The following is a 22679-nucleotide window of genomic DNA, read 5'->3' as shown; positions in this document are numbered from 1 at the left end:
TTCCAAGTATAGTCATTCCTTGGATCACGTCACCAATATAAAATGCATGACATATGCCATGAAGATCTATTTATACCCCTTCAACGTACTGAGCTTGAAACCTCGGATCCTTGCTCTTCAATACACAATCTATTGACCTATTGCGTATTCAGAGTTTGGAGTTTTGCGATATAACCGAGCTCTGTCAACGACGCGTAAATTTTAAGCTGAGACTGAAGCTATTGTTCGTTTTCATCCAACTTCCTTTAGCTTCAGCTTTTGTAGCTTCAAAAACTTCAACACGTTCAGTCCTCACGCTCCCCAATCCCAAGCACAAACCATGACAGATACAGTCAAACTAATCAGCTCAGATGGCTTCGAGTTTGTTATTGATCGTAAATGCGCCATGGCTTCTGGAACGCTGAAAAACATGTTGTCAAGTCCAGGCACGTTATTTGTGACATTGATGGTGTTGGAGGAAGAGCGTCATAATTCCCTGTGATTTTCATTGAATTTATTAAGTGTCGACTCTCTTATTAACCTCTTTCGAATGTACGTTAGGCCAATTCACGGAATCCATTCAAAATGAAATCAGGCTTCGAGACATGAAGTACGTACTCGACCTCCTTAAGATCCAAATCCTATCGCATAGTTATTATTCATTTTCATCTTGCAATATTTTGGATCTCTACTGTCATGTCTTTCAAACCATGCATCAAAACAAGCCAACAGTATACACACTGATCCCTTCTCTCAATTCACGCTAGGGCTATCATCGTCGAAAAAGTATGCAAATACCTGTATTATAAAGTGAAGTACTCGAATGCTACATCGGATATCCCACCATTCCCAATGGAGAATGATTTGGCTCTTGAATTGCTCATGGCTGCTGATTTCCTGGATGTATAAGAGTAAAAGCCGCTGAAGAGTGAATGGAGAGAGGATTCGAGTGTAAATATTAGGAATGAAGCTGTATCATAAACAAAGGAAACATTTCGCATTAATGGTTATGTGAATTGGTTCCAGTTTCGATAGATCTCGTTTTGTCCTCGTCACTCAACCTCAACATGCAAAAGGATGGACAAAGTCATCATTTTGCAAATATTCGGTCTCCTTTTCTTTTTAAAATGGTGTTACAAATTCTCCAAAACTATACATCAAAGCGAATCAAAAAGAAGTCCCTTTGAAAGCACCTTCTTCCCATATAATATTTTTGTTTCTTTTGGCTAACTACAGCTTTATTGCAGACTAAAAAGAGAGCACAGGCGTCAGTGAGGACAAAAGGTCTTCTCGGGCGTACAGCCATCATGAAATCACAGATGCAAAACAATATCAATTTAAATTTAACACATACTCGCCAGCCAACTCACTTGAAATAAGCATCCATGCCAGTCCCATGAGAAGCATTAAACTCATCAGCATCCATCGTAACCATCGAAACAGGTGCAGGACCTTGCTGTTGAGTACCACCAACACCTCCTACCATTGGATAACCACCACCGACACCACCTCCTCCAACAACACTATTATAATCTACAGCATTACTACCAGCAGGTAATCCCATTGCAGACATACTAGGTAGAGCTTGCATCCCAGGATGTGCAGACATCATTTGTGGTGTGGTATTACCTAATAATGATGATGACGATGATGTATGACCTCCCATATTATGACCGTTATTATTCATGGCAGCTTGCTGTTGTTGTTTCTTAAATGCTTGTCGTTCAGCAAACAATTTTTGTCGTTCTCGTTCTAGATCTCGTCGTTCAGTTTCTAGTGCCTCTTCCATCTTTTCAAATACTTCGAGTTTGAGCTTCATCTTCTTCATTTGTAGGGATGTTAATTCAAACACGAGACGGGCTGCTTCTCGTTCTTCGTGGTTTGATAGAGAATATGATTTAGCGGCGGCAGCACCTATTGCTGTTGCTGCTACACTGGATAGGTCATTGGTTGATGATGTGGCTGTTGTTCCATTCTCGAGTTTGGGGTTGCTACTAGTTCCATTCATTGCAACATCATGATCATCTGTATTATTAATACCACGTTTAGCATCTAGTTTCTTGACCGCAGCATCAGCAACAGCTTTAGCAACAGATGGACTGACGAGTGAAGATACAAAGGTGGCCAACGTCAATACAGGATTATCAGCTTGACTCACTACACCAGCCATACCACCATATTTCACATCAGGTCCACCTAATACTAGTCCAGCCTCCGATAATCCCAAATAAGGTTCATCAATAGGCAAAGCCAAGAAATGTGCTAGACATTGTTCAGGTGATTTACTTCCTACATGCATGGCAATTTTATTCCAATCATCATGCATTTCAACACCTTCTAGCAACAGCAGAGATTCTTTATCAGTCCATGATTCGGCTTTTGCGGCGGTTGTTTTGTCACTTGGCTTATCTTCCAGGCGTACAAAGTCTGCAGCGTAGAATGCGGATGGGAAGCGACCTTCTGTATAGCAATTGGGACAAATATCTAGAGTTGGGTTTCGGACACAGTGGAATCGTTGTCTAGAGCATTCGACACCACATGTTGAGCAATTGACTTTGACTCTTTTGATATCTGGTCGTTCATCGGATGCATCTTCAGTTTTGACTCGTTTTGCGGCGTTGGTTGTAGTTGCTGTTGTTGGTGTGATCGCTGGTGACGATGACGACGTACCAGCGTTATCGTATATATTACGAGAGGTACTCAGTCCTGCATCTAATGGCTTAACATCTCCTGTTATATTGCTGCTTGTTGATGTCACGCCTGCCATGCTATTACTACTATTGATGATACTACTATTATTACCGACGGGACGAGGCATGGGAGCGGCAGGTTGGAATGGCACAAGGCCTCTTGGAGTATCAGCAGTAACTCTAAAATGGCCAGTAAAGGCAGGAGCCAAATGGGACGGTCTCGAGTCTGGGTCGACCTGGTAATTGATGAGGCCCCATTGTTCCAAGAATGCATGTACCCTTACGATGGCACATACATCACCAGAGAGATTCCGTCTGCAGGCGGTGAGACTGAGATATTCGTTTGGATTTAGTCGATAGGTGTTTATCATAAAGTCTCGATAGTCTTTATATATCTGAGGGGTCTTTGACTTGTTTCTATTGTTGAAGAATTCGGGGACGCCATTGACTTCGGTTGTGTGAATGTCGTTGAATTTGAACCAGGCAGCGTAACTTGGGATGATGATTTCGTGAGGTTGTGGGACGGGGGGTTTTGGGTTTGCGTATGGATGTGGTGATTGATCGACATATTTTACATTTCCAGTGTCTTGATGTAAGGGAATAAAACGAGATTGGTTAGAGATTGTAGGAATGAGTTGTCGTCGAATGATTTTGGGAATTTGCCAGTTTTAATGTCGAGGCTGCGCTTATAAGATGAATGGGAGGACGTACCAGCATCAGCAGGTTTCTGGTCGGCTCCATCTACATCCATGCCATCCATGTCTGTTTGTCTACTTGATATATAGACGTTTTGCCCCCGTTGTTTTGGTTGGTCGACAATGTTTTGAATCTGTTTAAGTGAAAGGGTCGAGCTGTTAAGTAAGGCGAAGATATTAAAAAGAACCCCAAGAACATGCTGATAGCTTACTATTATTTGAGCTGGCTCTCCTTGCTCTCTAAATGAAGTTTATTTGAGAATTGTCCTTGTTGAGAGTGGAAGGAGTTTGAGAGAAGCGAGCAGCTACCAGGTACAGTCTACGTGCTTTACGCGTCGATAACATCTTACCGTAATTTATTTAATATTACATTCGCTCAACTTGCCCTTAGTCCCATCGATTTAGCACTCGTTCACCAAACAAAAGTTGACGATGGGCAATGTATTCAATAAACCAGCAGCCCCACAAGGGAGGAAGATAACAGACAAGGATAGAGCTGTCCTCGACCTCAAAGTGCAGCGGGACAAGTTGAAACAATACCAGAAAAAGGTAAGAAACGAGTATCATTTGAGAATGTTGACGATTTGTAGTGTTTATTCACTAACCATCCAATCTTATTAGATACAAGCAGTAGTCGATCGAGAAGTCCAAGTGGCCAAAGAACATCTCAAGAATGGAGACAAGAGAAGAGCCCTCATTGCTCTGAAAAAGAAAAAGTATCAACTGCAACTGCTCGATCAGACTGACAACCAGCTACTCAATCTAGAACAATTGGTACTTTGCTTGCATTCGTGTGACTCGTGTTGCATTCGCCGCCTCTCATATCTGTCTATTAGACAAACTCGATCGAATACGCTCTGGTGGAGCAAGACGTGATTAAAGGACTGGAACAAGGCAACCAAGTCCTCAAAGAAATACACAAGGAATTGTCTGTAGAAGCTGTACAGAAACTCATGGATGACACCGCTGATGCTATTGCCTACCAGAATGTATGTGCATGTGCTGTAATTACTTCAACCAAGACACACAGTCATCGTCCATACCTTACATAGGAAGTGGAAGAGATACTTGGCTCCAAGCTCACTGAGCAAGATGATGCTCAGATAGAAGCTGAATTGGACGCTATGGTGGAACAGCAGCAAGTACAGCTTCCTTCAGTTCCAGTGGAGCCTATCGACCTGGCATTACCAGATGTGCCTGATACACAGCCAAGGATACGTATTCCAGCAAAAGGTATTGTGATCTTTGGTCGATCCAAAAAAAGGATACAAAGTAACATACGAATCTTTACGTTAGCTTCGAAAGTTGATCAGACACCTGAAGATCCTGTTGCTGCATAAGTCATTCTGTATTTTTCTCTAGTTTTATTATGAATCTCAAACATATATAAAAGAAGCATGGATCCCACATGGATCATTTCGGAACGGCGTTATCGGAGCATCGCACTGAAGTCTGAACACGTTCAATCACACCGTTCACAAGCAGCTTTTTGTGATGTTGCCGTTATCTGCTGCGATGTCTCGAGAGGGATCCCAGTCACCTCCAAGGAAGTCCCTAATTGCATCGAGTGCCATGTACTCTGTACGTTTGATTTGATTTTGATCGCTTGAAGTTTGGTTTTGGATGTGGACATGATGAGGCACATTGAAAATATAAACTCACACAAGGAATCATTTTCATTCACGCTAAATATCCAATCTAGGCCAATGGATCACCAACTCCAGGCTCGGCATCTTCAGATAGAATACAAGCATTAACAACATCGTCTAGTCGGCCCAGTTCGGTTTTCGAGACTAGGAATGTCATATCACCACGACAATTAGCGAAACATGCTGTTGTCAAGAATACTAGAGAACTTTTGTCTTCGATCAGGTGTGTGTCTTTTATTGTGTTGGATCTGTTGGACCAAACTTTAAGATTCTTATCTTTTGGTCCTATCTACTAGTACTGTGACAAAGAATAGAACTGGGTCTGTCCTTGGACGTCAACTTATTCTGAAATCGGATCATTTTGATACTGGTAAACAGTTAGCATCTTCGGCAGTTGGGGAAAAGGGACACGTCAACCAACCTGTATAGCATCACTCACTCATTTTCTTTTTTTAGCTTTAAACACTCAACTCGAGTTCTACTTACAAGGAGCTCCCAATTTCAGATTCACTGATCTCAATATATACGGAGTCGCTCAACCTACCGTGTCAGGTGTATCGACCGTCTTGACACTCCTGAACTGTCATCCTACCGGTGATCCAACTGCTTCTGCTATATGGTTTTCGGCTAGAGAAGAGCCTCTTGTGTAAGCAATGCGAAAGCAAAAAGATCGATGCAAGACCACACTTCGAAATTGATCTCTAATGACCTGTCCCTCATCACTGTTATATTGCTAACACTGTCGCAATTAGATATATCGCTCGCAAGCCATTCGTGCTCAGAGAAGAAGAGTCGCCGTTACAAAATATCAAGTCGTATCAAGGAATCAGTATATCGAGACTAGAACAAATGGAAGTACGATTGAAAGAGGATGTCATTCGGGAAGCTACAAAGTACAATCAGATGATTCTTGTTCATGATGAACTAGGTAAGCTTCATGAGCTGATAAGTTTAGAAGATTGCAGTATCGTACAAATCATATTTTTTTCCTGTTTTATTTTTTACGTAAAGATGTTTTTCTCATTCTTCTTTTTTCTATAGATAACGGACGAGTAGTCCCATCATGGATGTCAGCAGATATAGTGCAAACGCCACGAGAAGTGTTTAATTCCTTTTGTGAATATGGATATCGTGTGCAGTATATTCGTATACCAGTCAGTCCCGAACAAGCACCTGAAGATCGATACTTGGATGAATATGTCAATGCTATCAAGAATAGCAAGACTTCTGAAGCTCTTGTCTTTAATTGCGGGATGGGTGTCGGTAGAAGTAAGTTTGGTTGATCGATTGCTGTGGTTTCCCTATTCAACTTGTAGAGGTTGCTTACTTTTTTCGGCTTCAGCAACATTCGCAATGGTCATGGCTACACTAGTTCGGAGAGGACAGCATCTAGCAGAAGGCAAAGAAGATCCGGTTCCCATTGGTGGTGTGACTCTCAAAGGAGGATCTGATGGATCATCGGACCTGTTGGTTGACAATGATGATTTCCAAAAGACTCGTGCTGTACTCAAGTTGATGTATATTCTCGAAAGGGGTGAGATAAAACAACTTCCTCGAGTCGTTTTCTCCTTCACAAATGGTGACAAAACTGCTCTAATCAATTCGGATTTTCCTTGTTTTTAGGTCTTGAGGGCAAGATTGGTATGAGATCCACTGTCGATCGAGTCCTTGCTAGGCCAGCAGTCATTGACGACCTGAAGAATGCTGTGCTGGGGAACTATCAAGTCGTGTTACAGTTAGCTAGTGTGTTGCAACAAGGCGCGAGAACGAAAAGAGTGTTGGATGAAGTTGTTAACCAATGTGAGTATCGTTGATTAAACCCTCCTTGAGGAAAAAAAACGAGTTGGCGGAGTGCAGATATATAATCTTTGATGTGTCTACACATGCACTTATTGAACTGATGAAATAGGCGATGTCATGATTAATTTACGGGAAGTGATATTGATGCATCGTGTTGCATATGCCAGTACCGGTGATCCCGTCATGTTGGAGAAAGCATTAGGTTGTTTGGAACGATACTTTTTCTTATTGGCATTTGCCTCATATGTGAATGAAAACTCGAGCGATGGATTCCAAACACCGTTTAGTATTTGGCTTGGAGCTCGACCTGGTATGAAATAGCAGTTTGATGTGGCGAACAAGAAAACCATCATCGAGGAAATTCTGATTCTCGTTTTTGGTTTGACAGAGATCTTCAGAATGCTTGAAGGCATGAGACGTAAAGGACCCAGACTGTATTTGTTTAGACCCGTCGAAGATTTGGGTGTCTTGTCTGAATCTGTCACTCCTTCTTCAAAGCTGTTGCGTACTTCCACTCATCAAGGTGGTGAACGTACGCAAGAGAATGAAGCGGAGAAGTATGTCATCAAGGTGTGTACGTGTGTTGTCCACTTCTTTATTATGCAACGCGTCCGAGGAAGTCTTGCTTTGGTCAATAGCACGACAAAAGTCCAAACTCTGTAGAATGCTAATCTTCGCTGGTTTCCTCAACTAGTCACGACAAGGAACAGTATTGGTACCCAACACAATTCTCAAAATGGACTTTTGGTCATCTTCAAGTTCGTCTACGAATGTTATTGAAGGAGCTGCCAACTTCAGGTAATTTATTGGATCGAAATCAAATTTATATGGAGCGAAGCTGTCTTTTTCTGTGTTGACGTTTACTCAACCCACAGGAGGATCGCCACACAAAATATATATGGAGTTGCCCAACCTACTGTTCATGGAATGGAGAATGTCATGGCCAATTTGAAGCAGACTGATCCATCACTGACTGCTGTGATATGGTTGAATCTTCGAGAGGTATGAGGCTCAGGCTCCATTGATGTTTTTTCTTGCGATAATGATATCATGTGTGAACTTTAACGCCGATACCTCATTTCAGGAACCTTTGGTGTATTGCAAGTATGTCCTGACGTTGCACTTGCTTGAAACAAGCAGCCCAGTTGGATGTTGTCTCATTTTTTCCCTTGAATCTCAGTGGTATCCCATACGTCTTACGAGATCGCTACCTCACACTCCGAAACATTCGTTCATACTCTGGCATAACCGGAGAACGTCTCGAACTAATGGAAGTTCGACTTAAACAAGACGTCCTTCAAGAACTCGACAATTACGATAATCGGATTCTCCTACATGCTGAAACACCGGATGCACAAGTTGTCCCTGTATGGGAAGACTGTACTGCCGAACACGTACAAACATTACGAGAAGTCATTGATGAATTGAAACATGAGGGTCATCCCCTTGAATACAATCGGGTGCCTATGACTGCTGAGACTGCTCCCGATGAGTCTGATTTGGATACGCTGTTGCAGTTATTGACTAGGAGGGCTACTAGGACTAGCGCTATTGTTGTGTGAGTTGTTTGTAGGGTGTTTGTTGTTGATGATGCCAATCGATTGGTTCGCTGAACTTCTTCGGCTTTTTCAGCAACTGTCAAATTGGACAAGGTCGCTCGACAGTCGGAACAGGTAAAAAGCACGTACTGTTTTGGTGAAAACACTTGCATCAGGTTTTCGATTGATCTCCGCTTCTTCTACATTCTTCTCACGCAGCTTTATAAACATTTCTTAGCGGTGGCATCCTTGGTAATGCACTGGCTGAACAATACCAAACCGTCTCATTACGACGCCATGCCACCAAATGCCAAACCACGAATCAATTACCAAATCATACACTCGCTTTTACGGGTCATTCGTAATGGTCTGGAATGTAAAAACATGGTGGATTCCGTCATTGATGATTGTGGACAATTCATGAATATTCGTGATTCGATTGAACAGTGTCGTTTACAAGCTGAGAATGAGTCTGATAAGGATTTGAAAAAGAGGGCGGTTCGCCGTGGGTTGTTGAATCTGAAGAGATAGTAAGTTCGTTTAATCAAATCGTTGGTAGCCGTGGTATCAAAAAACCATTTGCATTGCATGTTGAGCTTTTTCTGCTCACTTCCTCTTCGCCCTTCTTTCTTGATGACAGTTTCATTTTGATTCTATTTCAATGCTACCTGGATCAAAATCGTCTCGATCACGTTACTCAAAGGAATGAATCATTCAAGTTATGGATGGATCGACATCCTGAATTTGCAACTATACGAGAAGATTTTGAGAATGCTGATATTCAAGCTCTTGTGCCTGTTGAAAAGTTGGCGCCTGGTAGATTAAGAAAGACCATTTCTGCATCGAATGAAGGGCTTTTTTGCTCACATTGCGAATTTTTGTAGGTGACGGAGTGGCGCTGACAAATGAAGTCCTGAAAGTGGTTAATTCACGAAATGGACAAGTGTTGGCTCAGCAGACTATATTGAAACATGATATGTTCCCTGGATGTCAGAAGCTGTCCTTGTCTGAGAGAATTGAAGGTACGTCGTGCTTCTGTGAAGGCACAAAACAGAGAGAACTAACAGTCGCAATGAATTTTTTAAACAGGTTCTCCCAACTTCCGTTGCATATCCCTATCAACAGTCAAATCCCTCGCAACATTTGGCAACTCTGTTATCGGGTCGCCAAATCCTGCCACTACACCCATCGCATCATCATTCCATGCTTCTGCTATGATGGGATCATCTATAACAGCATTGAATGCGCCCATGTTGGACAAGGCTGGTGAAGGACCGTTCGTGTATGGTGTTGCTATGCCTACCAAAGATGCTATTAGACGAGTGCTGAGTCGTATCGATGCTGGACCTGGTGGTTCGAGATACCTGTTGTGGACCTGTCTGAGGGAGGAACCTGTTTTATAGTGAGTGTCATCTCGTTGGTTTGGGATCGTTGTTTCAATGCTAACGCATTGTTGCTGATAGTGTGAATGGTAACTTGAACATCTGTCGATTGAGTACTTCGTCTTTTTCCCCTCACCCTTCACATGCATAGGTCGGCCATATGTTTTGAGATTGTTTCAGGAGCCTCTCAAGGTACATTGCACGACCTTTGCGCTATACTTCTTTGAGCTTGACGAGGCACCTCAATTTCTGAGCCCCGTACTGAGTCTTATAATATTTAATCGTTCAGAATTTGGAAGCAACTGGCATATCGCGACTTCGAGTTGAAAGAATGGAACATCAAATGAAGTTGGATGCCATCGCTGATTCCAGGCGATATGGAGGACGTCTTCTATTGCATGAAGAGGAAGGAGATGCTAAAACTTACTCCATTGTGGTAAGCTGAAGACGGAATCTCCTACGTTTTTAGCAAGGGCTATTCAAAGCTTAACTCCTTCACCATTTTAGCCTGTTTGGGAAACAGTCAAGGAACAAGACATCCAAACACCCATGGAAGTTTTCAAGAGCATAGAAAACGAAGGATTCCATGTCAACTACCTTCGTATACCGATAACAGATGAACAAGCACCCATTCCAAACGTATTTGACGAAATGGTTGAACGGCTGATGGGTGTCCAAGGCAACACTGATGCCATGTTCAACTGTCAAATGGGTCGAGGACGTACCACAACCGGTACCGTGATCGCATGTCTCATGGAAATGATTGTGGGCAACGATAAAGTACTGCTGAATGCCTCTTATATTGATGAAGCTGACATGATGTCTGAATCGATTGATAAGTCTGACACGAGTGCTGGTGGATTGTCGCCATCTATGAAGAGATATCAAAATGGAGAGTATAAGATGGTGCTGCAACTTATTGGAGTTTTGGCTTATGGGAAATTGAGTAAGAGGTTGACGGATAAGGCACTTGATGCCTGTGATCATATACAGAATCTGAGGGTTGCGATTTTGGATTACAAGTTGAGAGTTGAAGCCCTTGATCCCAAGTCTCCAAAATATGCTCAGTTGAGAGATGTTGGATTGAACTGTGAGTTGCAGTTGCAGAATGTGTCTTATGGCTTTTTTTTGCTTACACATCTCTGGGTTCTCCTTCCAACAGATCTAGTACGATACTTTTTCCTGCTATGCTTTGCAGACTATCTATTAGAAGAAGCTACTCAAGTTGACCGTACCTTGGCTACACAAACACGACCCTCAGCCCTCTTCGACCATGACGATGAGGAGGACGATGACGACCTAGAAGAAGAAGATGAGGACCATACAGGATCTGCCATGACGAGTGCCGGATACTGGAATATAACAGGAAACAACAATAATGGCAGTAGAGGTGATACACCACAACCTGGAAAAGCACCACCGATCGATATGGCTAGTTCTTTTGAAGAACATTTTAGATCACAAGAACGATTGTCTGTTGCTATAAACCCGTTGACTCGACCACGCATAACGTTTAGTGAATGGTTGCGTGAGAGACGGGAGATTTTAAATATTGTTAGGAAGCATAATCAAACTTTGGACTAATGTGAATGGAAGGGGATAATGAGATATATGAAGATACCATCTGACGAATAGCTTGTTAATGCTGTATCGTATATTTTTGTTTTTATGAATTTACCCAGTAGTAATAGTCTACATCTTTGCACATTAAAATATTATTTAATAGAATTTGAGCTTTAAGTTGTGAGCTTTGCACTTACAAAGAGGTTTTTTACAGAGTATTGCATTATTTGTGAGCTTTACATTTACACAAGGCCTTTGATATTCATTGACATATTTGCAGCGGGATTTCTTGCCTTTGGAAGTTGAGAAGGGTTTATACTTCATTATTGTTGGCCACCAATGCTTCCGTCAAATGTTTCAGCTTTCTAATGAGAACACCAAAAGACTGAGTCAAATGAAGCGGACGCACAGGAAGCAAAGGAGTCAAACTTCAGATTCAGTATCATCATTCTGAGATCCACCGTTCTTGGAGTGTTGTCAAGAGCAGCCATGATGAGGTTGACCACACTCAATACAAATCTCGTTGCCAAACATACCACAGAATACAGTTTTCATTGATGGTGATGATGTATTGGAGCGATTGATGACAGACTTGCACCTATACCATTTTGGCTTTTCCGTAGTAGCGTTTGCTTCATTCATGATACGAGTATTGCATATTGAGATTCAGATTGACTGCTTTCGACTGGGATAGACTTCTTACAGCCACCACAAGTGCAGCAACATATGTTGATCGCAGAAGCCTTTGCTTTCATTCAAGATGAGACTTTGACCGACGACGATGACGCCACGGGTGACTGCTGAGATGATGGTGCAGCTGGAGGCACAGATGATGAAGACGAAACGGTAGATGATAGATCCAACACTACAATATGTTTGCGTGATAGCGACATGGAATTCGAGAGCTCGTTGACGTCCATCTGTGATCCGGACGACATACGTAATGGCTTCGATAACGTTCAATCGGTCAGGTGGTGGTTCTATCCTATTACTCCTGGTTGCGATCGGTCGGGCATATTCATTGCATAGTCGTCGATGGGCTTCATGCAAGAGAGTCGGTAAATATATAATCTGCTAGTAGTCGTCGTACCCAAGCTACCACCAGAAATAGTCGTAAGCTGTCTGCACCTCGGTGTTATACTTTGAATGCAGCCAGAGCCGGTCCCAAGCCCGGTTGAAATGAGGAGGGGGTGGTCATGTTTTTGGTTGTATCTGTTTTTGGTCTGCTTTTGTTTTAGGTTGCATAATTGAAAGTCGGGGTAAACATTCATAAAATTCCATCCCGAATTAGGATTTCACTCGGCGAAGCTCCCCGATGAGCAGTGTGTGCAATTTGTTGGGTCTTGTGTTGTAGGATATGATCTGTTGCCCATCAAACTAGTTCGGACAGACAAAACGTTGTCAGTTAGTCTATTCGATCAGGCGCAGGTGCCAGCAGTCTGGCGTCCGTAGCAATTGACGTTGGTTCTGACTGTTGTTACGAACGTGATTTGTGAGAGAAGCTTAGTCTCGAGGTAGATACCAGTCATTTAGCGGCCCACATCGTTCTATGAAAATTGAAATGACGCGTTGGATGTCCACTGTTTAGTGCCCAAGCAGTTTTAGGTGGATGTTGGTCTAGATTGTTGAATTCACGAGTTTGTTGCTATGTTGCAGTTGGGAAACATGAGTTTGCCACACAACCTAGGAGAGAGAAGGAGGTAGCATCGAACACATTCTCACAAGTAGTCTACCCTTAGGTCGGCAGCATGGTTCCGTTGCATGCTCCAGCCTCTGAAAATCCGTTACACATCATCCCAATTCCAGCTTCGACCAAACTACACGGCGACTATGATGACGGAAATGGATTCTCTGGCTTTAGCTTATCATCAAACACCGTTATCTACCATCATAGCCACGATTTGGCCTCCTGTGCTGCGAGATTATCACGCACATTGAACTGCTCCAACTCTGTCCACTACGCTGCTGGAGAATCAGACAAGATAAAATCATCTCGTACCAGTAATTTTACCGACATTAATTCTCAAGTCCTGCCTCATGGAATCCATTTGATTCTACTACTGCCACCCTCCAATCGTGACAACCACAACACAGCTCACAACAACCCAAAGGACGATGAGGCCTATGAGCTGAGTGTCGTCGATGCCAATACCATAACTATAGTAGCATGTGGAGCTGCTGGTGTATTCTACGGGTGTACCACTCTGGATCAGATGTTGTCAACTGCTGCAACTATTCCTCGAGTCACTATCATGGACTTCCCAAAGGTGGAATGGAGAGGCTGTCATTTGGATTGCAGTCGTCACTTTATGGAAATTGACTTCATCAAGAGGTAACAAACCATCTATTTCGTCTTGTCAACAAAAACACCATAACACGAATGTAATCGGATTCTCACATCCGCACATGCTCTCTTTCTAATATACATCAAACTATAGATTTTTGGAAGTACTAGCCTACCACAAGATCAACCGATTCCACTGGCATCTGATTGACGACCAAGGTTGGAGACTCGAGTCTCTATCATATCCAAACCTGACAGAAATAGGCGCTTGGAGAGATGATGCTGAAAATCCAGGCAATAAATATGGAGGTTACTACACGCACGATCAAGTTCGTGAGGTTTTGGCATTGGCTCAGAACCTTCATATTGAGGTTATACCCGAGATCGAATTGCCAGGACATTGTACAGCTGCTCTTGCTAGGTGAGGGAGCCCTATAAAGCCAGTTTCTGTACTTTTTTCGCTTACTAAATTACATTAACACCTTTATCAGCTATCCTGATTTGGGATGTACTGGTGGTAAGTTTGTCAAACAGGCACCTTTGACATTGTGATTGTGTATTCAGTCTTGCTCCTCTTTGGTTAGGCCCATATAAAGTAGCTAATCGGTGGGGTATATACGAGGATGTGTTTTGGTAAGTATTCCAAGTACTACACCGTCGTGCTTTCTTGTCGCCCCTCATTTCACACGAATTTTCTAACTGCCAGTGCCGGAAACGAAAACGTCTTTACCTTCCTTGAAAGTGTCTTATCCGAAGTCGCGGAACTCTTTCCGTCAAAATACGTACACATTGGTGGTGATGAATGTCCAAAAACACGATGGGACGGGTGCCCTCGATGCCAAAAGAGAATCGTGGACAATGATTTGGCCAATTGTGAAGAATTACAAGGCTGGTTTGTCAAAAGGGTTGCTAGTATTTTGAGGAAGAAGGGGAAGGTTGTTATTGGTTGGGTAAGTTCTCACATGTGTTCTTCAACAGTATTAAAATAAATGACACGCTGTTTTTGCCTTTGCGACAGGATGAGATTCATGAAGGAGGATTGCCTGAAGGTGCTGTCGTGCAAAGTTGGAGAGTAAGTTTGCGCTGTTGTGTATCCATTGTCGAGTTTTAACACTCTTCTTTGTAGGATTGGAGTGGTGCAATTGATGCAGTTCGACTCGGTCATCAATCAATAACGTCACCTGTGTCGCACTGCTATTATGATTGGGGCATAAAATAGTAAGTGACCAATAAACCCTCCAGGTACATCAAATCCACAAAGGAACTAGGACTCATCAGCCCTCCATTGCTGATAGCATCAACCTAGAGAAAGTATACTCGTTTGATCCAGTACCCCGTGGTCTCTCCGCCGAAGAAGAAGCACTTATATTGGGCTCTGAAGCATGCATGTGGACTGAATTCGCTACCAGAAAGGATGTATTTGGCAAGGTGTTTCCTAGGCTATTGGCTCTCTCTACCAAAATGTGGACACCGAGGTCGACAACTGATTTGATTAGCTTTTCTGATTTCTTTGAAACGGTTACCATGTATCATATCCCGAGATTGAAGAAGATGGGCGTTGAAGTCTCGGATGGGATGTGTGATTCGTTGAAGGCTCGGCCCTGATACTTGCTGTTATTAACTATAGTTTGCTGAATGAATGTAGTAGTTTTATCGTGATAATTAGTTTGGTAGCCTCGCTAGTAACATGATTGCATATTGACTCTTGAAAACAGACTTGTGTTTGGTTGTTTCGATGCGCTTTGATGATGCAGAAGACTGAACTGAAGTTGGTTGATGATGCAACAAAAAGCTACACTGATCTTATGCTTGTCGATGATTCTATTTTTCCAACACACATTTTTTTCTTAAATTACTATACGAACACTCGTTCTTAACTACTCTCTACTCGCATCAGGCATCCAATTTTTAAATTAACGCGTTGATCAACACCGTGACCGACAACACCACAAGCCCAACCAGCTCAACACCGATTTTGCTACATCCACTTCCATTACTTGACGCCCCAGTCACATTAGCTATAGCCGAAGGCCGAATCACAGCAGTACCGGTCGCAGTCCCTGTTGGTTTAGCAGTCGACGATGTAGCATTGGCAACAGGAGCTCCAATCAATGCAGGATTGAGTCCGGTATTTATAGGTTTGCTAGTGTCGATATACAGTGATGGCCAATTGTTACAATCACCGACTCGTTTGATTGTATAGTTGGCTTTCTGGAGGAGAGTGAGGGCTAGTGGTGCGGCTGATGCTGAGGCGTTGAATAGATCGTGCTCTGTTATGCAGAAAAGTTAGCTGTGGGTTGTTGAGGTAAGATGCAAGACACGTACCCAATGAAATGAAGCCTGTTTTAGAATTGCCTCCTGCTGGACCAGCGCTAGTAACAAATAAATCGCGTAAGCATAGGATCGAAACAGCACAAGAAGCACAAATGTCTTACGCATTAATCCAATTCGTAAAGTTGCCCGTAACAGTTTGTGCTTCAACTGCGGGATCTGTGATTGACCAGTCAACTGTATCGTGGTTCCAAGTTACAACTATTTGACGAAGAAGAATAAAAGTCAAAGACCTGGTCAAAGTCCTGGTTGCACTCTGTAAAACACACCTTTCAGACCAAGAGCTCGTAGTACGAATCGTGTACGGTCATCTGAGTCTCCATATGGCCATCTCATGCAAGTGGGAACTACTCCAATAACCTGCGATGAAGGTCACTGTTTACGTTAAAACCTGGTACAAGGTGTGAAGTGTTTCCAGCAACGTACCTGATAGACAGCTCGAGCAGTCCAATACGTTTCAGCAATAATTTGTTCGTTTGTCAAGGCAGTGTTAGAAGCATGGCTCCAAGTATGCAAACTAGAAACGATGCAGGGTCGGTCAGTACGCCGTGGGGGGTTTTTTTCATGGGCTTAACAAAACAGGTTTGCTTGCAACATACCAAATTTGATGTCCCTCTGCATATGCACGATGTAATACGTCAGGCCGCTCCATTATCCGACTTCCAATTACAAAGAATGTTACCTTTAAAACACACAAGACAAGTGTCAGAGATTATGAAGCCATATTTGCCCAAACAAAAGACGAAAGTGACCAAAGCAACCCACTTTCGTGTTAATAGCCAACAGATGATCCAATAATGCAGGAGTGTAATCTCTGTTTGTCAACGGAAAGCAACCGTGAGTGGGTTTCAACATCGAGACGAAGCAAAAAGCAATGCCATAGAACGGAACTTACGATGGACCATCATCATATGTAACTCCCCATTGACCTTGTCCAGGACACCTGTACATTTGGCAAGAAAAGCTTCAGTCTCACAATACTAATTGTCGCCTATTTAACAGAGTATTTACATGGTGACTTCGTCTCTCCAGCACTTGTTTCCACAAGTGTAGTCACACATTCCTGAAGCACCTAGCGAAGCGTTCATCGAATCTCCAGGATTGCATAGTATACCAAATTCCATCGAGCTTGGTCGTGGAGGCCATGTTGGCACCTTAAGAAAAACAAGGGAGAAAGTTAGTTACGTGCTTTGGGAATGAATGTTTTGTGATTGCTTCACGATACGAGGCATCTTTAGACTGTGTTTATCGTAAAGTTTAAAAAAGTGGCTTTCTGTTGTCGTAGAAACAACCAAAGATCGGGACTCAAACTAGCTTTTAACTCGACTTTCATCATTTTCATGCACAAAACATTCATTTAATTGGCAAGATCTATCTGGATCTATCCATTTCCCAACTCAGCAAACATATGACCGTCCCCAAAAATGTTGATGGCAGTGTTGACTTCCATTTCAAAGGTGTACTTACAGCAGTCAGATTCACTGAATTTGTCCATAAAGGTACGCCATCTGGTACTTTATCCATAGTGGGGTATGGACCTGGTAAGCAGCGCCCTCCTGGACAAGGAGGTGCGTAGAAAGTTCCAACTGGCGGTAACTGAGTTGGATCGAATGTTTGGCAGGCTGCTTGGGTTATGAGTAGTGGTAGAACTACTTGGAGTATATGGCGCCTCATCCTTCTTCGTGTCAGGTGTCAAAAGCTGGCAAAATGAGGAGTTGTTGCTGTGTTGACGAAACTTGGTTGTTTGTCCAAACAGTTGAGCAACGGAAAGAGGCCAAATCTTACCATGTATGCCGGTTTGTAAAGAAAATACTCATCAACACTAAAGTACGCGACGCAACTTTTCTGGACCTTTTTTTTATTACAACGAGAGGCATTCAACAAAAAATTGTACAAAAAATTTGATTTGGCTTTTTTTACACACTACAGCCATAATTTACGTGCCAGTCCTCCTGGCTCTCATCCTTCTTGGCATACCAGCAATTTTACGCGGTGCATCGTCGTCCATCATCGCAGGACCTGGAGCGTCCTCGGCCACAACAGGAGCATTAGGAGCTGCTACACTTGGCGGTGGCCTAGCAGCCATCATGACTCTGGCCAATAGTTCGTCCATTTCCGGGTCGTTGCCAAATAATCGTATGGCCAGAAGCTAGAAGTGGTTGATAATTAGCACTCTTGTTTTCTTTTGGATGTGGAAAACATAAAAAGGAAAAGATGTAGACTTACATTCAGTTCATTATAAGAACTTCCCGGCGTTGCTGCAACGGCTGTATCGTGTGTTGGAGGTGCAGATGATGATGATGATGGGCTTGCAACAGGAGCTGTCATCCCGAATATGGAGGACACTGCCTCTTGTACCGATGTAGGGGACGGTTGCGATGCAGCAGCAGCAGGCTGCAATGTCTATAGAGAGTACCTTTTGTGAGCACAATGTGTGTGGTACAAGGGATGAAAATCTTGCAATAGAATGACTTACCAATGAAGATGGAGCATTTGGCACAAGCGAAGAGTACAATACGGGTGGAGTGACAGTAATAGGTCTCGGTAATGTGCCCAATGATGGCACAAGCTGGTGTCCACCAACTGATGCGGTTACTGGCCTTCGTGATCGTGCTCTTATAATGGACCGTGGTGGTGTAGGCAGTGTCGAAGATGCAAGCGTAGATGCAGAGCTCACAGACACGTCATCATCAGCGCGGCGCTTTGGAGTAGTAGATTTCGGAGGACTTACAGAAGCTGTAGGTTCGACAACTGCAATATCTCCCCTCTCACCCTCCGATGAGGCAGCGGTTGTCGCTGAATTTGGAAGCTCTACATCCTCAGTAGGCTGTACTGCCCAAAGCAGTACTTCAGATGGAATTTCACCGTCCTCCAACACTGGTTCTGGCCATGGTACACGATTCGATGGTTGCGACGGAGGGGATCCAGTAATACCAGTTGGGATGCTGTCGTAATTACTACCCAAACTAGCAGCACTAGATGTCGTTGCGCTTGTAATCGGTTCAGGCATTGAGGAGTCCACCTCGTCCTGTTCGATAAAAGCGATATACGCTTCCTCAAACGCATCAGTTACAGTCCGGATACCAGCAGCCTGTTGCAATGATGATGCCATACCACTACCAAATCCAAAACAAGTGGCCAGTGCCATCGATTGTAGTGAACAATTGGGCGCTGGCATGGTGGTGGCGATTGGTGCAGTGGTACTTGTCCCCACAATTCCAAACACAGATTTTGAAGTAGTTGCTATTGCATTTGGGGCCGTTTCATGCGCGATGGCAATTGCTATATCTGGGGCGGCATCATTCGAGGATATTGATGTTGATGCAACACGTATCGGTTCAGCAATACCAAATGCAACACAAGTGGCCGGCGCCATTGATCGTAATGGATAATTTGGTTGTGGTGGGTTTGCTGATACGCTTGTGGTGACTGATGTAATAGTGCTAGTATCCACAAATTTAAATATACCCGTTGAAGCATTGGTTGCTGTTGCATTTGTTGCCGTTTCATCAGCGACGGCCATTGCAATATCTGGGGCGGCATCATTCGATGATATTGATGTTGATGCAACACGTATCGGTTCAGCAATACCAAATCCAAAACAAGTGGCTGGCGCCATTGGTTGTAATGAATAATTTGGTCGTGGTGGGTTTGCTGATACGCTTGTGGTGATTGATGTGATAGTGCTAGTATCCACAAATTTAAATATACCCGTTGAAGCATTGGTTGCTGTTGCATTTGTTGTCGTTTCATCAGCGACGGCCATTGCAATATCTGGGGCGGCATCATTCGATGATATTGATGTTGATGCAACACGTATCGGTTCAGCAATACCAAATCCAAAACAAGAGACCGGCGCCATTGATTGTAATGGATAATTTTGTTGTGGTGGTTTTGCTGATACGGTTGTGGTGACTGATGTTATAGTGCTAGTATCCACAAATTTAAATATACCCGTTGAAGCATTGGTTGCTGTTGCATTTGTTGCCGTTTCGTCAGCGAAGGCCATTGCTATATCTGGTGCGGCATCATTCGATGGTATTGATGCTGATGCAACATGTATCGGTTCAGTAATACTATATGGGAGCTTATATTCAGGACCTCCCAGAGAACTACCGTTCAATACAGTTCCCGTATCAAGCTGCATAGACCCGATTTGCGAGGCATCAGTTCGTATCGACGTACTGTCTGCTGGTTGGGAGACCTGACATGCTGGATTATAATGATAATGCATTGAGGAGTCTACGGCTGTGACACCATCGATCACGCTTGAAGTTGGCACAGATACTTCCGTTTTGGAGTTGTTGCCGTTGTCTCTAAAATCATTATCATCCAATATCATGATGCTTTGATCTACAGATGGATAATAAGCTGAAACAGGAGAGTCCATCAACGCTGAGCTGCTAGATGATGGTGTGAACTGTGTCATGTCCATCGGTGCCCCAGAATAGACAGGCTCCAAGCTCTCAGGAGTCAAATCAATGAAGGTTATGAGTGTTGCGACTATGGCCTCTGTGGGTGATGACGATGAAGCAGACACGGCCTCGATGATGGAACTTAATTGAGCTACAGCACTTGGGCAACCTCCTGTAGTTGTCGTGGTACTAGTTTTGGTGGCGACTGGTGATTCGGATCGTACTAGTGGGCTGACAATATCTCTGACGGTACCTCCTTCTACATTCGGAGCAGATCTTTTACTCGATGCGGCTTTTACTGCTAGCGGTATTGACCTTTTTCGTATGACTCCGGTCAATAGATTTGACCCGACGTGCAGTCTTGATGGACTTTCTGCGGTTGCAAGGAGTTGGGCGTGGTGTTTGAGCAGAGAATAGACAGTCGTCACTTCTCTTCTCGTCATGATTAAGGACTACACTAACAACCTCTTCTTCTTCATCGTCGTCATCGGACCATAAACCGTATCCTGTTCGACCAGTGGCTACACTCTTATTATCCTTGTTCCTGATGAATACGTTAACTAATTCTTCTTGTTCATCGTCATCATCATCAGACCATAAACCGTATCCGATTCGCTGACGCGAAGGGACTTGGGTCATGGTTGATCCATCCACCTGTTGTACTGGCGTGTTGAGCGTAGGCGACGATTCAGGCTTTATTGGCGTAGCCACCGGATCTGGCATACTGGAAGTTATTGAGGTCTGCGCATCCTTTTTCACTGATGCATCATAAATAGCCTTTTCATACTCTATTATGAAGAAGTATGTCGGGTCTAGAAACAGAAATGTACAGATCAGTACTGTTTCCAAAAGGGATGTGCTGATTGCGAAAGGACGACCCACCTCTATACGTAGTCCTAATGGGATTTCGGATGACTGGCGACGCATATCCCGTATCCTGCACATATGGATGATGGTACCAGTATCGTGGCGGCGATTCTGGAACGGCGTCGTAACTGTCTTCGGGGTGAGCTTGATACAATTGACGCTGGCTGCTAGTGGGAGCAGGAGGAGGCGGCACATGTCTTTTAGTGGTGCCAACACCTAAATCCAGCCTTCGCCTTGGCCTATTTCAAAAAAGGAATTACTATCTCGGTTCACTTGTCAATCACATCCACACAAGCACTCACCCCATCTGCTGTTGAAACTTGCGATGGTACAATGCTACCAAGTTGATGTACCATGTCATTGCAGCAAATATGAACCAGATGGCACAAATGTAGGTCAAACTAGATACAACCATTCTCAAGACAGATTCGTATTCGGCACCCATTTGAAGGCTGTAGTTCTGGGCTATATAGGAAAGGCCAGTAGCAGCTATAGCAGACAATAACCTCGCTTGCGAGGATTCTGTTCCTACTGTATCAGAAGTCATAGACGTAGCAGAAGTAGCAGGAGACAGCCTTATTGACAAGGTGTCGGTTACTACTGCAGCAGAGACACGGGAGGTTTGTCGTGATGGGCGTGAATATAATACAGTTCGGGAGGGCCTTGAGGTCGATACAACAGCGTAAGGGGTTGATTGCCCTATAGAACGATGGATTTGTGTTGCGGTATTAATACCAAAGGTGTTTAAAGTGGTGCGTAGCAAATCCAACAAAACATGTTCTTCCGAAAAGACATCCCAACAAACATTTGACATAGGAATTGTGCAGATGAACTTACGCAGCTGAGGGGTACTGAAGACTTTAGGTGCTGGTCCAACTTCTACTTCAGCACCACGATCATTTGACTCATGGGCTGGTACCAAACCGTCAACGCCAAAAGGCTGATGCCACGAGTGGTTTTTCGAAGGGACGGGGAGGTCGCCACCGTGTTCCTTGTCGGTCAAAGACCTTACAGAACTATGATAAAAAGAGAGGGGAGTGAGATGTTATAGCTATACATTGAAACAAAAAGGAAATTTGGAAATTACAACAAAGCAACCAAACATACCTCAGCTGCAGGAACCTCCCCACAGCTTCTTTGTTTTGGGTGGCTGGGTGCCCTTCTACTTCGGCACCACGATCATAGGACTCATGGGCCGGTACCAACCCAACACCCATAGACAGGTGTTGATGTTGGCGTTTCGAAGAGACCGGGAGGCCGCAGCCAGGTTCCTTGTTGATCATAGACCGTACAGGACTATATGAAAAAGAGATATACTGGTTAGATCTGGGCGTCTAAAACAAAAACAAACTTGTAAAGGACATCGAAAAACATACCCTGACTGCCGCTGTAAATCTCCCACCAGCTTCTGCCTCATAGGACGGCAGAGGGTTGCCAGTGCTAGCCAGACAGCCATAGCAGTGGCAACGATCGCTCTGAGAACGGC

At 43.7% G+C, this 22679-nt stretch overlaps 6 protein-coding genes across 6 annotated transcripts; 4 read left to right on the top strand and 2 right to left on the bottom strand.

Moving 5' to 3' along the window:
• Positions 1–319: 319 nt before the first annotated feature.
• Positions 320–888, top strand: SmJEL517_g05065 (uncharacterized protein; the record flags this gene model as incomplete). Its single annotated transcript, XM_031170993.1, has 3 exons — positions 320–464; positions 541–589; positions 747–888. 3 exons carry the CDS (start codon positions 320–322, stop codon positions 886–888), a joined length of 336 nt encoding a protein of 111 aa, XP_031023038.1.
• A 457-nt stretch (positions 889–1345) lies between these two features.
• SmJEL517_g05064 (uncharacterized protein) lies at positions 1346–3429 on the bottom strand (the record flags this gene model as incomplete). Its single annotated transcript, XM_031170992.1, has 2 exons — positions 1346–3255; positions 3381–3429. 2 exons carry the CDS (start codon positions 3427–3429, stop codon positions 1346–1348), a joined length of 1959 nt encoding a protein of 652 aa, XP_031023037.1.
• A 367-nt stretch (positions 3430–3796) lies between these two features.
• SmJEL517_g05063 (uncharacterized protein) lies at positions 3797–4704 on the top strand (the record flags this gene model as incomplete). Its single annotated transcript, XM_031170991.1, has 5 exons — positions 3797–3913; positions 3986–4138; positions 4201–4353; positions 4417–4597; positions 4661–4704. The coding sequence occupies 5 exons, from the start codon at positions 3797–3799 to the stop codon at positions 4702–4704; spliced, it is 648 nt and encodes a 215-aa protein (XP_031023062.1).
• A 175-nt stretch (positions 4705–4879) lies between these two features.
• Positions 4880–11317, top strand: SmJEL517_g05062 (uncharacterized protein; the record flags this gene model as incomplete). Its single annotated transcript, XM_031170990.1, has 24 exons — positions 4880–4945; positions 5067–5236; positions 5310–5383; positions 5470–5659; positions 5766–5941; positions 6055–6282; positions 6356–6547; positions 6637–6813; positions 6923–7123; positions 7202–7383; positions 7508–7611; positions 7689–7815; positions 7898–7917; positions 7994–8371; positions 8446–8486; positions 8590–8881; positions 8992–9167; positions 9236–9373; positions 9441–9753; positions 9815–9822; positions 9885–9925; positions 10023–10169; positions 10241–10823; positions 10896–11317. 24 exons carry the CDS (start codon positions 4880–4882, stop codon positions 11315–11317), a joined length of 4446 nt encoding a protein of 1481 aa, XP_031023061.1.
• A 1727-nt stretch (positions 11318–13044) lies between these two features.
• On the top strand, positions 13045–15185 carry SmJEL517_g05061 (beta-N-acetylhexosaminidase; the record flags this gene model as incomplete). The annotated part of the gene is made up of 8 exons (XM_031170989.1): positions 13045–13628; positions 13735–14001; positions 14072–14097; positions 14165–14213; positions 14287–14530; positions 14599–14652; positions 14707–14798; positions 14876–15185. The coding sequence occupies 8 exons, from the start codon at positions 13045–13047 to the stop codon at positions 15183–15185; spliced, it is 1626 nt and encodes a 541-aa protein (XP_031023064.1).
• A 303-nt stretch (positions 15186–15488) lies between these two features.
• SmJEL517_g05060 (uncharacterized protein) lies at positions 15489–17585 on the bottom strand (the record flags this gene model as incomplete). The annotated part of the gene is made up of 10 exons (XM_031170988.1): positions 15489–15850; positions 15906–15952; positions 16016–16112; positions 16181–16271; positions 16338–16428; positions 16511–16593; positions 16677–16725; positions 16807–16854; positions 16923–17065; positions 17379–17585. 10 exons carry the CDS (start codon positions 17583–17585, stop codon positions 15489–15491), a joined length of 1218 nt encoding a protein of 405 aa, XP_031023063.1.
• Positions 17586–22679: the final 5094 nt, after the last annotated feature.

Source organism: Synchytrium microbalum (assembly GCF_006535985.1).
Source record: "Synchytrium microbalum strain JEL517 chromosome Unknown SmJEL517_scf0041, whole genome shotgun sequence".
Classification (NCBI taxonomy): Eukaryota; Fungi; Chytridiomycota; class Chytridiomycetes; order Synchytriales; family Synchytriaceae; genus Synchytrium; species Synchytrium microbalum.
The sequence above is the reverse complement of the archived record's forward strand: the minus strand, read 5'-3'. Positions and strand labels throughout refer to the sequence as shown.